The sequence below is a fragment of the Podarcis erhardii genome, assembly GCF_964252035.2.
Source record: "Podarcis erhardii genome assembly, chromosome: 8".
In the NCBI taxonomy this organism is placed as follows: domain Eukaryota; kingdom Metazoa; phylum Chordata; class Lepidosauria; order Squamata; family Lacertidae; genus Podarcis; species Podarcis erhardii.
The window spans coordinates 59,492,065-59,509,330 of NC_138499.1; the positions used below are offsets into that span (position 1 = coordinate 59,492,065).

The 17,266-nt window shown below is 40.0% G+C and overlaps 1 protein-coding gene across 4 annotated transcripts in view; it reads left to right on the top strand.

Moving 5' to 3' along the window:
* Positions 1–11,506, top strand: part of DCDC2 (doublecortin domain containing 2) — a 45,659-nt gene extending 34,153 nt beyond the window's left edge. For all 4 annotated transcript variants that reach the window (XM_081873432.1, XM_081873433.1, XM_081873434.1 and 1 more), the window contains 3 exons: positions 5,858–5,961; positions 9,632–9,931; positions 10,988–11,506. In XM_081873432.1, the coding sequence (XP_081729558.1) occupies positions 5,858–5,961; positions 9,632–9,931; positions 10,988–11,092 (509 nt within the window). In that variant the 3' untranslated portion in view covers positions 11,093–11,506. The remainder of the gene's footprint in view (positions 1–5,857; positions 5,962–9,631; positions 9,932–10,987) is intronic.
* Positions 11,507–17,266: the final 5,760 nt, after the last annotated feature.

A 17,266-nucleotide genomic window follows, 5' to 3' on the forward strand; every position in this document is an offset into this window, starting at 1 on the left:
AAGTGTTAAGTATAATGATGTGGAGAAGTTTTAAATTAACTGAATCCTGCATTCCTTTGAACCATTTTTCTGAAGTTGAAATATGTGCGCTGGTTTACCACTGAGCCTCTTTAATTAAAACTTCTTTTTAATATGTAACTTGTCCCTTGTCCTGCTATCCAGAATGGAGACAAGGGACAAAATACTGGAGTAGGCTTGACCATGACTTTTGAAGATATGCAAAAGTGATTAACAGTCAACCTTAGCTATCCACTAACCTTAGCTATTCCTAACCTTCCTGTGAGACCACAATTTCCAGGAAGGAAAGGTGTCAATTGCTGCCTTACTCCTTAAAGTCATCTGCTTTAACCCTGACCCAGAGTCAAATGTGGAGCCAGCCGTACAGTTTCAGTTTTCCTTGGCTGTGCCAAAGGTATTCCATCACCTCTACAAGAGATGCCTCAGTGTGATCACTAAATCAAACTTTGTCCTCTAATCCAGACCCGTACTGATTTGTTCATAAGAACAGTCCAGGATTGTGGGCCCATTGTTGTTCAACCCTTTCAGCAGGTAGAACGAGCCTCCAAATTTCCTTTGTAGACTTCCAAGGAAAATATTATACCCCTCTTCCAGGAGTTTGAAACCTGGGGTCTTCTTCATGTAAAGAATTTGCCCTGTCACTGAGCTATGACTGCTACTCAAGCATTGCAGAACAAATGGCTACACCAACCAAATGATTAAGCAACTTAAACTGAACCAGAATGCCAAAATTAACCAAATAACAACCCTCATATGTTTTACTGCTGAGGCCAAGGGCAAGGTGTCCTCCCACATTTCACATGCAGAAGTCAACTAGACTGTTAGTTAATTCTTTCCCTAACACTGTTTGGATGTGTGTCTGATTTCTCTAGGTACCAGTGCAGTTGTAGAGTGACACATACCTGGTAAAATGTACTCCTGGCCATTGTCAGGTCATCCAGGGACAATGCCTGCTCCAGGAGCACTACCAGACGTGTATTTTGTTTTTCACCAGCAGTGCAACCCCACTGAGGACCAGAGCACTGTAGTCATGCCTGGATTTAAGTTTCAGTTTGTTCACCAAGCCATGACTGATTCTAAACATTGATTCAGGACATGAGTGCTTGTACTTCCCTAAGATCAGAAGATAGAAACAAGAGGTAGATCTGAGTATCATAAGCAAACTAAATGACACACCAGCACCCCAAGCCTCTAGATAATTTCTCATAGTGTTTACATATAGATCTGCCTATCTATATGCCTGCCAATCAAGATCGGTACTCATCTTAAGGCTTAGGCAGATTCATATGGGTAGATAACCTAAGATTGGTCTTTGTGGAACCCTGTTCCCCAGTAGCCGCTAGTGGAACAGCAGTTTCCCAGCACCATCTTCTGAGAGGTATCCTCTGGAAAGATTGAGAGCCACTGAAAAACAGATCTCTTTCATACATCTCTGCAAATGTGGAGACAATATATCAAATGTTATCTAACAACCTATGCCTTATTGTGACTTTTCTGCCAAATGGCCCATCTGTGGTTCTGTAATAATCAGTTCTCTGTTTCTAAAACATTATTGTGACTTTCTATAGAGAAAAAAACCCCCACTATTGTATTTCTCATATGATAGAGTCCTTTCTTGTATTTCAAAGAGTCTTACTGTTTTAAGCAGGGCAGGTTAATCCCTGCATCCAGTTTTTAAATATTGTGTGCTAGCTGTGTCTTTTGTTTTTTTAAAGGAAAAATTAAATAACTTTAATTGGAGAGGTTATGCAGCAGGTGATAAAATGTCCCTTTTATTTTTCTGAGAAGGATGTGTAACAAGTTGTGACTAGTTTGGGGCTGAAACTATTCCCCTCCCTTGAACCCTCCTTTGAAATGAGGGTTTTACTACCTGCAAGGTAATAGTTACCTGGAATATCATTTTGGCTTGGTTTGCTATACAAATTGAGGTTTTAATGTCTCTATGTATTCTTCATGCTGAGAAGTTGATAGGTATTCTTCTGAAAGACGAATAGTAATGCATTAGTATTTAGAGGAATTTTGGCAGTAATTTTCAACAGTTGACATCTATCTATGTGGAGCATGCATGCATTAATGAGAAATACTTGCAAATGGATATTCTCATTAGGTGTGAGAAGAAAGAGCAAAAATTGCCTCCACCCATTTGGTCCTGGCTTGCAATATATATTACAGCCTCTGAATGGAGGTTTGAGAAGCCTTTAAACAGAACGACCTGCTTTTTCTAGAAGGTGGCAGCAAAAGAATGGACAGGCTGGTTCAAGTCATTATGTGAATTACATAAAGTTTCATAATGTTATGGAACATAGGTGGTATATTATGAAAACCACATTATGGTAGCACCTCTGTATGTTACAGTTTTGGAGTCTTTGACCCTTACTGGAACCATTTTCTCATGTTATGAAGACCTTTTCCATTATCTCTGGTTTCCATTATCTTACTGTTGTTGTCAACAATTTTTGCTGTGCTGTTCCATCTCTCTGAAACAGAGAATGGAGTTCTGCTTCATAAGATGTATTCTTTGCAACCTAATAGTTTGGGATCATTACCGTTGCTACAAGCAGAATGACGATAGGCTAACAGCACAGTCAAACAGCCATACCTTTGGGCCCTCTGGTTTATGGTGCATAGTAATTTATTTTCCAGGAAAACATTATCACAAGGCGGTGTTTCCCAGCTATTCTTATAAAAGTGAACTCAACATATAAACATGACATATTGAATCTATGAAGAATAACACTGCCATGGTTGTTGGTGTGCATGTTAAAGAATTAATAATACCTGTGGTACGGTTCTGGCTTGCCTCTAGCCTGTCCCTTTAGGATTACTCAATTTCTCTAATCCTTCATAACATATAAGCAGAGAGGCCATGTCTCATTTATACCAGGCTTGCCTATGCCAACTCAGCTATGCCATGTATCTTCTATACCAGCTCAAGTTCCAGATTACCAGTTCGGCAATAATTCACACTTTTATATAACAACAGCAACATAACTTCCTGTCTCTGCTCTTGGCTGTTAAGACTCATTAAACTCCATGGAACTTATTTCTGAGTAAATGTACATAGGGCTTGATTGTTACTGATTCGGTGTGTGAGTGCCATGCCTATGGCAGAACGGAATGAGCTCATTGTTATCAGGAAACGGATTTTGAAAATGGTTCGGCTTCCTTGTCATCAATTTTTATTTCATTTCTGTTATGTTGCCCCTTAAAATATGTCTCTTCCTCCTGTTTTCTGTGAGAGAACATAGCAGAGGCCTCTGTTTTGTACACAAAAATGTTCCCTTCCCCTGAGAGATTTATAATTCTCTTGAGACATTTTAAAATGGATTCCTGCAACAATGCCAGTTTTTTGGTGTTTTGTTTGGGTGAAGATTAGAAAACAAGCTTGTATCCTCTTCATCCCTTTTTGGGTATTTGTTGGATGTAATGAACAATGCGTTTATTATGGGTTTGTTTTGTTTTTTTGCTTTATGAGGCAGCTTCTGGTAAATGACATTAAATATTTTTTTGTAGTTACATTAACTTAGATACAGAGCTTACAGCTCTGTAAATGCCCCTGATTTCCATAAAATATTCAGGGCAGACTGTTATTACCATGATTATTTTCTCCCTAATGCTGAACTTCAATCAGTTTCAAATTTGAAATGTATTAAATGGCTATGCATAATACTACCATTTGTGCTGCAAGAATTTTTTTTATTGTTAGGGCTGCCTAGAAGGGGAACGTATGCAGGAAACATTAATTTTCTGTGTTTTATTATTTAAAGTATATTGATTTCTTATTAGTTGTTGGAATTTATAACTCATTTGCTATTTAATATAGTCATGTAATTTTCTTGTTTATCAACGTGTATCAGCGAGGTTCTGTCAATTGGAATGGAGATACTGAGCTGGATAAAGCAGAGAAATGTCTTTCAGTAGTTTCAGAGACGCAGGAGTCCAGATTCCCCCCCTCAGACATTAGCATAGGAAGCTATGCTACACACCAGCTTCCAAATGGTTCTTTCCATGTTCCCATGCTTTCTGCACTCACAGGACTCTAGCAGAAAGGTGCCGGACAGTCCCATTTGCTGAATTGCAGCTGCTGCTTCCACATCTGCAGCCAAGTTCCACTCTTTCTCCTCTTCTATGCATTGACTATCCCCCTTTTTTAATTAAATTTTATTGACTACAAAAAAGAATATCAAATAAGAAAAGAAATACAGAACAAATTTCATACATATACACATAAACATAATTATTTATACATCTATAAAGCAATATTCAGAAAGAAAGAGAGGGAGGGGAAAAAGAATAAACAAATTAAGAAAAAAGGAGTAAAAGAATAAAGAAGAAGGAAAGATTTTAAAATAGAAATTTGGAAAATAGAAAAGTGTTTGCCATAAACAACAGTTCTAGATCTATGCTTGCATACGGCTATATATTTCCATCTTGCAAGATATCAACCTTAATTAAAATGTTTTAAAAAGACTTCCACGTTTACGCTACATGTCTTTTATACTTCAGTCGCCATAACCTCTGTTCTTCATATCCTTCCTATAGGTTTTCCTTGATTTTTCACTTTACATTCTTTATATTTTTCACAAATTTTGGTAACTGAGCCCTGGTTTTGTAAATATTCATTTAGACAATCCCACTGTTTCTTGACCATAATCTTAGGTTTTCTCCTTATTAAATCCATCAATCTGGCTAACTCCAGGTACTCGCAGAGTTTTCCCAACCATTCTCTTTTTGTTGGAATGTTTTTTCCTTTCCAGTAACTAGCTATCAAAATTCTCACTATGCATTGACTATCCCTTGTCTAGGCTACTGCCTTGTGTTTTGTAGCAGGTGATTAATACAGCCATCTGATTTCTCCCCACAGGATAGAGTGAGGCAGTATATAAAGTTACTCTTCTATTTGCATGTTGTCTTTGTCTGCATGTTTAAAACATTCAGGAATATTTAATTCAAAAGGCGGAAATGCATGAAACAGAGAATGCTATGTGATATTTGTCTTCTTAGCCTTCCTTCATATATATTATAGTTATCCCATTTCTGTGATTTAATAATTATTTGAATCTATAAAAATATGTAATAATAACATACAATTTCTTTTCACTTGAAATAAATGAAATTGATTTTTGAGTAGTTCTTGGCAGATTTTCCTTATAACTGTCTTAAACCACGGTGGATGTAGCAAAGTACCAGTTGTTATCCGTGCTGAAAGAAATCTAATGGGTAAAGCTTTGTTGTTAAAAAATCAACCTGAGGGTTTTGTTAACATCTGTTTTGTGAAACGTGTGTGCTATGTTTTCCTTTATAAGCGTGTTTGATATTTAGTTGCTTTAAAGCTCAGAATTGAGCTAGTGCAACTTTTGACAAAGCATTAGCCTGAAGCCCAGATTCAACTAACCCAGCGTGCTAGTGGAAAGCTCATGGAAGGCTCATGTAAAGGCTCCCACTAGCACAACAGGGCTTTCTCTCCTCCTCTTCTGTGTGCCCCTGTGGCACCCCCAAATCTTCTCCAGAGGGTCAGGAGAACTCTCAGAACAGTGCATGGGGGTGGGGGGAAGAGAGGAGGGAATTGTTCCATCCGGCAAGCAATAATGCTTATGCTGATGGAACAATTAGGAGAGCACAACACTGAATTCCTTCCAGTGGTTATTTTTGTTCTCTTTCCATGTAAGAATGCTGGTGCTCTTATAAAGCCAAAGCAAAACCGATGGGTGCATGTCTTAAATCTGTAAGAGTAAACACCTGTGAAGAACGAGAAACCTTTTCCAGGCTGTCCTTGGGTGCAATTCACTAACGTTGCCACACAGTGTCACAGTTGGACTCTGCTTCTTTCCAATTTCAGAGGAGGAAGGAGTTTACAAGGCTGGCAAAAAGCGATCGGAAATGAGGGGGGCTGTGGAAGTCCAGGAAGATGAAGACACTCAAACTGAGGTCCCACTTGACCAGGTAAGCTGCAAGCTTTGAACAAGGGACTCATAATGAAAATAAGTTTGCAGTAAAGTTGTGGCTCATTTCTCTTGTGGTTTTCTACTGCTGTCATAACCATCCTTTTTCTGTTATTGGTAAACTGTTTCATTGGCTAATGTACTAAGACTTCCATTAGTGAAGGAACACAGACCTTTGAATATGGCTGGCATTGGAATACCTAAGTTCCGTTTTCTGGTTTCTGTAACCTTTTTAGAACCTTATTCAATAATGGTCATTGAATATTGCAGCAATGTAGTGTTAAAGCAAAAGCTTAGCTATTGAGTACTAGAACTTTCATACCAGCCACATGGATGGGTATAAAATTAACTGCAAAAAGTGCAAACCAGCATTAGATTTATGCAAAATGTTCCTGTTTTGCATTTGAACTGTTCTGAATACAAATAGTATTATGGCACTCAAGTTTCAAATAAACCATCCCCTATCAAAATATCAAAATCTGTAAGGAATTGAACTATGTGTGTGAAGTCAATAGAATGAATAACAGGATAAATGCTGTCACGTTCAGGATGGGTATCTTTCAATCTTTGTAATGGAGAATGATGTAATCCTCTGCCAGATTACAAGCATGAAGCAATATAATGATGAAAATCATAGGAGCCTGAAACTATCATTAGTTAAACCCCATAGTCATTTGTTTAGGGCAGCAACACCATTTGTGGAATAGGTCTCTAGAGTGCATGGAATGTAATAAAAGAAGAGCTATTATTGTTGGCCTCTTTATGATTGTTTTACTGATGTTGCATTGGACCAGTGAGGACAGCATGGGAATCTTGGAGATGTTAATAGGTTTGGAGCTTTTGAATTTCATGGCGGCTTTTCATTATGGTTTATCAACGTGTTTCAAACCTGGTGTTTGTGTGTTTGTGTGTTTGTTTGTTTGTGTGTGTATACATGCAGCTGCTGTGAATCTGTATCATCTTTGTTAGGCTAGAAAAAGTGGTGGTGGTGTCAATGGTAGCAGTAAATCAGAGGGAAATTGGTGTGGTGGCAGCAACAGGGCCAGAGGAATAATAGACATATAGAATTGGAAGGGGCATCTAGTCCATCTCCCTGCAGTGCAGGAATCTCAACTAGATCATACATGACAGTTGGCCATTCAACCTCTACTTGAAGCCTCCAAGGACACCAGGCTAGTCTTCCTTCTAGAGGAAAAACAGATGTCTACATTGATTCAAGTTTTGAAACTGGCATCTGAGAAATACCCCTTGATGGAAGTGCTTTTGTTTTTAGTCACAGTATCACGAGTGAACCCTATCCTCTGGATCCTTGTGCAAATGTAAAACATTCATGTTTAATGCCTTTTAATGGCTTTCTTACCCATGTTTGGCAGGTCTCTGGTTCAAAATCCTAACTGAGTTTCGCAATCAGGAAAGAAACGTTTGTTCTCAAGTGACACCAGATAAGAAAGGCACTTGTTGTTCAAGCATATAAAGTACTTTCTGATGGAAAGTACTCAAGCATATAAAGTACTTTCTGATGCTAGGAAGTCCTCCATAGTAACTACAGTGGTACCTTGGTTTTCAAATGTAATCCATTTTGTTCGAGTTCTGAAACGTTCGAAAACCGAAAACTCAATACGGAAAATTCAATATGGAAGCCGCATGGCATGTTTGATTTCCGAGGCATGTTCGAAAACCGAAGCATTGTCAATGGAGATGTTCAAAAACCAAGGCACCACTGTAAATGGTATAAAGTAAAGTAACCAATAGACTTGTTTTCTGTTCATTTATAACACTGTCTAGATGAAAGGTGGGCTGGATGCTGCCCAGGGAGGAGTGGGACTGATGGTACCCCAATAATGCTGGTCTTGGCTGGCCTGATTCAGAGTGGGGCCACTTAAGGAGAGGTACAAAATTGTAGAACAAAAGAGCTGGCCCTACTGCTAACTGGTAGTTCCTTGCAGAGGATTGAGGGGATGCAGGGGGCACATGGGAAGGTAGGAGAGCGAGGGGAAGTTCTCTTGCATTAGTGGAATTTGTTCTGCTTTGCCGCAACGTCTTTGGACTCAGCCCATTGAGACCTTTGAAATCTGACTTGTATCTTAAAGATTCATGCTTATGTTGGCACTCAGATATTAAAAAGGTAAAGGGATCCCTGACCATTAGGTCCAGTCGTGGCCGACTCTGGGGTTGCGGCGCTCATCTCGCTTTATTGGCTGAGGGAGCCGGCCAGCATGACTAAGCCACTTCTGGCGAAGCAGAGCAGCACACGGAAACGCCGTTTACCTTCCCACTGGAGCGGTACCTATTTATCTACTTGCACTTTGATGTGCTTTCGAACTGCTAGGTTGGCAATGGGAGCCAACTGAGCAATGGGAGCTCACCCCGTCATGGGGATTCAAACCGCTGACTTTCTGATCGGCAAGTCCTAGGCTCTGTGGTTTAACCCACAGCGCCACCCGTGTCCTGCACTCAGATATTACCACATTTCAAAATAATTTATTTATTTATTTATTAAAATTGCCAGCTGCCTTATGTATCCAGCCCAGAAGCAACGATTTCTTTCCCTTTTTCAAATGTTTAAATTTTGTAAACAGGTGCTCCATTGTCACTTAGCAACCCTAGCTGGTTCGGGAACAAAATGTTTTGAGTTTTGCTTTGCTTTGTAAAGCATTTGGGATATATAACAAATCATTGTTCACTGGGAAATGGCGATGGTATTTAAGCATTGCTCATTTCTTCAAGCCTAAGTGCTCTCTGAAGTTGTGTTTACGCCTTGCTGTGTGTGCCTGTTAGGATCTTGTTTTTTCTCTTTTGTCTGAACGGCAATAGGTAACATCCGTAGTCAATGCCTAGTTACTTTTCAAAAGATGCTTTTAAAAAGTACTTTTTATTCAAACAGTGCTTTCCCAAGTTTTGCAGTGGAGTTACTTTCAGACTGTGATTTTACCTGCATTCTGTTATAGATGGGCTTATCTGAGCTGATTTTCGGAATCTGAAAAATTGGGTTGCTTGAGAATAGAGGCAAAAATCCAGAAAACAGCACAAATACAAAAACAGGCTGGCTGCTTGGTTGAATTACTGGGTGGTTATAAAAGAGGTTCAGCTAGGTCCCGTGTGTTCTGTCAAGGCATGATTGTGCTGTCTAAAATTATTACCGGTAAATTGGAATAATCTTGGTCAGGATATAAGGAACTACTTAATATCCAAGGGATTGCCTGCTCAGCTGGATATTTGACCTTATTGCTTTTTATGGCATTATCCATGCTGATATCATGTGATGCTTTTTAGCCTCCCTTTAATTTCAAAGGAGCTTCCCATGTGGTTTGTGCAACAGATTTGTTGTTTCAGGGTATAAGAAGATAGATACCTTCTGGACTGGACCAAAGATCAACCTAATCCAGCATTTTGGACCCAACAGTTAGTTGCAGCTGGGAAGCTCACAAGACTCCCCTGTAGTTTGTCACCAGTATCTGGTTTTCAGAGGCCTACCTCCCTTATACCAGAATGAGATTGTTGAAACAGCATTGTGCTGTAATTGTAGAGATGCTTGTGCTGTATCACAGTTCAGAGCCGTTACTCTCTTTAATGTAGCTTTACCCTGGCTTGTCTGTGAACCTCATATATGTTCTTTATATATTAATCAAAAGAGCTGAGCATAACGCAATTTGGGTTTTTGGGTTTACTAGCGGCCAGCGGAAACTGTGGATGAGGAAGAGACCATGGCACCAGAACATCAAGCTCGGCATCAAGAAGACTATTCAGCTATGAACGGGGAGGCAGATCAGGGTGGAGAGACAGGGGAGGCCATCAATGGAACAGAAGAGAATCTGAATGGCCATTATGATGATGAGCAGCAAGGGCAGAACCTTGACCAAGATGAGCCTAGCAGTCATGCGCATGGGGGAACAAATGAGGAAAACGGTGAACAGATGGATCACAATCGTCATGAAGAAGAAACAAAAGAAGGTACTGATGATCAAAAACAGGTAACATGTCTTTGCTCTTTCGATGTGCTACTGCTTCCATTTTTTCTGCTCTAACAATAGGTTTGTTTGCAGCCAGCATACTCCACAGCTGGATTTTCAGCTTTGGAGCAGCTCTTCTTGCCTTTTTGCAACCTTTTATATGAGGACGGTATATAATCTCATACTGGGTGATCCCAGTGGTAAAGCGTTCACATGTTGCATCGACACTAATATTGTGATAATGTTGCAACCCTTATGTTTTCCGGTCACCAGTCTTCTGTGCACTCTGACCTCGTTTTCAGAGGTTACTTGGAAAACTGACTGCCGTGTTTTTGTAGTATCATAGCTGATGTGACAAGCCAAGTTCACGATCACTTTAATGGTGTAAGCCAGTGAACTGCACATCTGGAAACCACATACTTTGTCTACACTCGAAAACCTGGTTTCAGGCGCCACAAGCTGCCACCATGAAATTTCCCAGAATTGGAGAGTAACTTGTGCTCTTTAAAAATTGTACCTAAAGCAAGAAAAAACTCAAGCCACTTCCATTGCTTAAATAAAAAGTTAGGCTGGGGTGAATTAGCTTGTATAATCATGCTGCTATTTTTTTGTTACCCAGTTGTCCTCTTCACTTTTTTTTCTTGCACATTAAAGAAGCTAGGATGCTGGTTTACTCATTTGTCATCATTTAATGGTTTCTAAAACTACTTGTTTCATACATGAAGAATTCAGTTGTTGTTGTTGTTGTTGTTGTTGTTGTTGTTTTTATTCAAGCACATTATAGGCTAGTTGCCTTATCGCTCAACTGAATATCTTGTGGCCCATCAAGCCAAACATAGTTCACCAGCCAGCTCTTGGTGGTGGCCTACAAGGGGTTTGATAAACCTTCAGAGCTTTTCTGCCTTCTGGAACAGCAAAAGAAGGAGAGTTTCCAACCATCTCACATGGTTATGGATCTGCACTTGGCTTGATGGGTCTTGGTCATTGCAGGCTCTGCTTGATCACATCAACACATACAAAAGAAAAATCTCTGCCATATGACAAGTTAAAATATGCCCCCCCCTTCTCTCTGTCTAGGATGATTCCAATTATGAGAAAACCTCAGCTCCAAGAGTCACCATCACCAGCCCACAGGAGAGTGAAAAAAACGAACAAACCAATGACTATGCAGCAGTAGCATAGACATATTTTGAAGGACATAGGTTAGCAGAAAATGAAGGATTTACTATTTGGAGTGCAAAGCAATTTTGTGTGTCTCTGTGTGTGCTTTATTAATTTATAATGTGACAATATGGTGGAGTTCCACCCACTGAACGCTGGCATGATAATGTGGTATACCAGAACTTAGATAATTAAATGAATAATTAAGAGGAAGATTGAATTATAGTCCCCAGATTTGGTCTTTCTCCATTGTGAATTCTAAGGGGAAACATAGGTGTTAATGGAATAAATACTGCTATTGCAGAATGTTGACTATTGAACTAGGCCTAATGTGTACCCATGTTTGTTTAGAAGAGTTGAAGAATATTTTTGCGACTTTAAAATGGAGAGTCTGTAGTATTTTTTTATAGCTGAATAAATCTCTTATGTACATGAGTGTGGTGTATTTCCAGGATCTAATTTAGGGGTATAAGACAGAGTTTCACTTTGTGATATGGAGGGGGGCGGCGGGAATCACAACAGGATGGAAATTTATTTCTGCTATGTAGATGGGCTCTTGTGCATATGGGCAGTTACACTCATTCAAAGGTATGTATGTGCAGATGTCCTCTCTTCCATTGAAAGCTACTGCAGGTGGGTGAATGTTATGTGCTGATCAAGAGTTTCCATGTCAGGAACTGATAGCTGGATGGGGTGACAGAATGTGACCACAAGATGAAATACTTCTTTTAATAGTTTCAATAATACCAAATAGTTACCTTGCACTGTGTCAGCATGCGTTAACAGCCCTACCCAATGTGCATTGATATGGCTGAAAACCCCATTGACTTCACTTATTTCTAAGTAAATGTAAAGGTAAAGGGACCCCTAACCATTATGTCCAGTCGCGGATGACTCTGGGTTACGACGCTCATCTCGCTTTATTGGCCGAGGGAGCCGGCGTACAACTTCCGGGTCATGTGGCCAGCATGACTAAGCCGCTTCTGGCGAACCAGAGCAGCGCACGGAAACGCCGTTTACCTTCCTGCTGGAGCGGTACCTATTTATCTACTTGCACTTTGAGTTGCTTTCAAACTGCTAGGTTGGCAGGAGCAGGGACCCTTGCAACGGGAGCTCACCCCGTTGTGGGGATTTGAACCGCCAACCTTCTGATTGGCAAGCCCTAGGCTCTGTGGTTTAACCCACAGCGCCATCCACGTCCCTTATTTCTAAGTAAATGTGCTTAATTATCCCACCCAAAATGTGTCCGGCATAATTCTGTTGCTATGTGCAGGCCAGATTCACTTCGGTCACAGATCTCTCCAGCAGGCTAGCTATGAGGGATAGACGGATCAATCAGGCAAAATTTCTATAAAGAATTTATCTTTGATTCTGAAAGTGCATTGCTTTAAACATTTAACCAATCACAATGTTATGGTTTAATAACACTTATAGGAGAAAATAAAATTACTTAAAAATTAATCGTCATCAAAATTGTGTTCTCATCTCATTGGCTTAGTTTGCAGGTCATGAGAAAACAGGCATATTCTGGTATTGGGTCAGATATGTTAATGGTAAATAGACATAGCTCAACTGATGTTTCATAAGTTAGGTTGATGGTTTCTTGCAAAACATTTGGCCTATAAATCCATGTGCAGTTCATTTACTGGTAAATTTTGCCACATCCCTTGATGTAGCTCTCTTGCTCCTTTTTGTAATAGGCTGAATCTTTAGTTTGGTTTGTAGCTGTTGATAAATAGTACAATTAATTTAAAAAATCTTAAACACTGTTTGGCTTGGCGATACCAATTTCTTTGTAATTATATATTTTATCCTGAATATATTTTAACACGTTAAACAAATGTTAGTGTTATTTTAGGGTTTGTTCTTTGAATATATTAAAGCTAGTAAATTGCTATTAAAATTACCTAGTTTCATTACATGAAGATTCCTGCTGTTGCAGTTTGTAAGTAGCATACAGGGAAGTGACAACATCCCAAGGGAAAATATATATATATATATATATATATGCAGGTTTTGGTGTCCTCGGGTGTCTTCCCGTGTAAAAGTTGGGGTGTCTAGGCGACGTTTCGACGAGGTCTCACTCGTCATCTTCAGGCTGGTGCTTTCGGCTTCTTGTTACTGGAACAGAGCAGGATCTCAGTGTTTGAGTTCCTATAAATACTGTAGAGGGGGTGTGGTGTATAGCCTCCAATGTTCTGGGCAGAGAGGAAGTTCCCAGGCTAGTGTGCCTTTTCTTCTTTTGTTCCTTAATTACTTGAGAGATATCTTGAGTGATTTCTTGAGTGATATCCTGAGTACCACTTAGGTGGGTCATTAGGTGTGGATTAGTTGCTAAAGTCTTTGTGTCTTGACCTCTTGAACTTTGTGAAGAGTTTTCATGAGAAGATGGCTGTACTGTACTTAGTTGTGCTCTGGCTTGGCTTCGTGTATAGGGGCGAGCTGTGGTTTTGTGGCTTGTGTCAGCCAGATCTGTGTAGGGATTGCAGGGGGGTGCAGCATCCGGAGGTGCCACCATGGATTGGCTACTGGATGGTGTCTGTAATTCATCTGTGGAGAGGGTCTGGGTTTGGGTCTGGTGTGGTTGATTGGTGTTGGCGTTCTGTGTGCCTCTGGATCTGGTGTCAGTTTTTGTGGGGAGGGCTAATTTCCAGATGTCTGGCAAGCGGGCTAATTTCCAGATGTCTGGCAAGCGGGAAGTTTTTTCTTCCTCTCTTTTCCAACACATGAAAGAAACAGGACACGAAATTAATTTTGCAGATTCCAAATTGCTCTTTAACACGGAACATCACCACAAGAGAATAATCATGGAAGCCATCGAGATAGAGAAACACCCTCACAACATGAACAAGCGTGACGACACATCCCGCTTGCCAGACATCTGGAAATTAGCCCTCCCCACAAAAACTGACACCAGATCCAGAGGCACACAGAACGCCAACACCAATCAACCACACCAGACCCAAACCCAGACCCTCTCCACAGATGAATTACAGACACCATCCAGTAGCCAATCCATGGTGGCACCTCCGGATGCTGCACCCCCCTGCAATCCCTACACAGATCTGGCTGACACAAGCCACAAAACCACAGCTCGCCCCTATACACGAAGCCAAGCCAGAGCACAACTAAGTACAGTACAGCCATCTTCTCATGAAAACTCTTCACAAAGTTCAAGAGGTCAAGACACAAAGACTTTAGCAACTAATCCACACCTAATGACCCACCTAAGTGGTACTCAGGATATCACTCAAGAAATCACTCAAGATATCTCTCAAGTAATTAAGGAACAAAAGAAGAAAAGGCACACTAGCCTGGGAACTTCCTCTCTGCCCAGAACATTGGAGGCTATACACCACACCCCCTCTACAGTATTTATAGGAACTCAAACACTGAGATCCTGCTCTGTTCCAGTAACAAGAAGCCGAAAGCACCAGCCTGAAGATGACGAGTGAGACCTCGTCGAAACGTCGCCTAGACACCCCAACTTTTACACGGGAAGACACCCGAGGACACCAAAACCTGCATTCCTGTACCCGTGAAAATCTACGAAAGCATATATATATATATATATATATATATATATATATATATATATATATATAAAATCACAGTATCAGCAGAATAAACAGATCACTTGTGACACCATTCCTCCCTTCATCAGTGGTAAAATAAGTCTGACTACAACCACAGATTTTTGAGCTTTCGTAAACAAATAATCTCATTGATTCTTTGCATTAAATGAGCTTTTATGGCCTTTGGACAGGTCAGGGTGTGGTGCTCTTTTAGCAATAGGGGTAGCTTCATACATGCATGTTCATCATCTGATGGCTACAACTTAGTGACTTGCATATGTGAAAACAGCCATGACACACTAGACTTCAGAGATGGATCTCTGATACAACCTAACCAGTCAATGCACTACATTTTCAACAGAGGTTGATCCATGAATTTACCTGTGTAATAATGAGACATTGAGTGATAAGATGCAGAATGATTATGTAGGTTTGAGTGGAGCTCTAGTCTGCTATGGTCAAGCTGTGTTCTTAATTATATTCTAAAAGCCAACTTGACTTCAGTAAGATTCAAGTGTAAATATGAATTGTTGTTGAGGCAGTTCGACCCACCAGGGATGTTTATATCTTAAAGGGACAATCCTTCTTTAAAAGTACGTATTTATTTATTTGCTGATAACGTTCAAAACTGCAAGACTAGTTGACTGCTATATCAACGCTATAATAGTATCATAGCTTTGGTCTGCCCTATTGTAAAATCTGGTGTGTTAGCGAGGCACAAATCAACTTATTAAAAAACATTTGTCCTGCAATCTAAAGGTAAAGGTAAAGGGACTCCTGACAGTTAAGTCCAGTTGCGAACGACTCTGGGGTTGCGGTGCTCATCTTGCTTTACATAGACAGTTCCATAGACAGTTTTTCTGGGTCATATGGCCAGCATGACTAAGCCGCTTCTGGCAAAGCCAGAGCAGCACACAGAAACATTGTTTACCTTCCCGCTGGAGTGGTACTTATTTATCTACTTGAACTTTTTGGCCTGTTTTTGAACTGCTAGGTTGGCAGGAGCTGGGACCGAGCAACGGGAGCTCACCCCATTGCAGGGATTAGAACCAATGACCTTCCAATTGGCAAGTCCAAGCAGAACAGTTGTTTAAACCACAGTGCCACCTGCGTCCCCTGTTCTGTAATCTACAAATTGCTAAATTGTTTTTTTCCTGTTGAGATTTAAGCTCTCGAGTGTTCCCTTGCAATTCTTGATCTATAGATCGCCAACTTTCTCCATCCATCTTACTAAGCCTATCAGATGGAATTTAGTTAGACTCCATCATCAGCCTTCCATTGGTATAGCCTACTTCGTCAGATGCATGGTGCAGTTTCCTGAGATGCAGGTGGGGTACATTTATGCGTAGTTGTGTGGGAGACAGTCATTGGGAACTGAAAGGAAAGTGTGAGATCAGAGAGAAATGAAATACAGAAAACCACAACAGTGATAATTATAGGCTTAATAATTTACAAAAGATCAAAAAACGTTTTGTGAATCACCTTTGTTAAATATGTAATTATCACTGTTTGCTCCTTTCTGCATTTCGTTTCCCTCTAACCTCACTATTATTATTTTTTACATTCCCAGCTCCCCACCTTGTACATGTAACTCAGGAAAACACATCATGCATCTCCACAGAAGCTTATGCCCAGATAAATTTGGCAAGTCTTTGAGGTGCCACATGGTTTAAGATGTAGGGAATGACCCCATAGAACAGTTTTTTGTTTCCTAAGATGAAAATTTCTAACGCTACGGCAGCCTTCTCACCAACAGCACAATGATGTGTGTGGAGTGTGCTTTTCTCTGGTTTTCATCACTAGGATGTAACCTCTAATTCTATGGGTTCTTAAGAGTTTTAAGACTAACATGCCTGTCTCATTCTAAAAATATGTATGGTGACAGATGGTGTTTCACACAACTTCTCTACTTGGGACTTCCACATTCTTTTCCCTCTTTGAACTTGACTTGCAATGTGCTTCCACTAAATTGACCTGTGTTTAAGAAGGATGACCCTTCAGTGCAAGCATAGTGCAGCGATTAGGCTGAAGATCTACCGTCGCCATTAACACAAAGAGCCAGGTTCCCATGCAGATCATATGACTGGATTGTAACAAGAAATCAGGCATGCCAAGAATTTTATTAACACAAAGAGCCAGGTTCACATGCAGATCATATGACTGAATTGTTACAAGAAATCAGCTATGCCAAGAATTTTATTTTTAATCAATACCGTATCCTGCTTGTGTCCAAAGGTAGATGATGAACCTGTAAGTTTCTGCCATTGAATGAAACCAGATGACATATATAAACCATAGTCCTTGATGCAAATTCCTATAGAAATACTTTTAAAACAGTGCATGTTAATTAAAGGGTGAAACGTCATCAAAACTGCATTTGTGATATAAGGGATTGTTATTTTGACTAGAGCGTAACTAAAATTTATAAGTTTTTGGAACACAGAAATAAAATAAATAATCAAACCATCAACTATAGCATGTGGGGGGCCACCTAAATTATATAATTTGGCATCTCAATGATTGGTATTACTAATTGTGTTATAAATTGGCATTGTTATAATGAGGCTGTTGGATTGTTGTAATTGAAAACTAATTTAAAAAATTATCAAAAGAAAAGAAA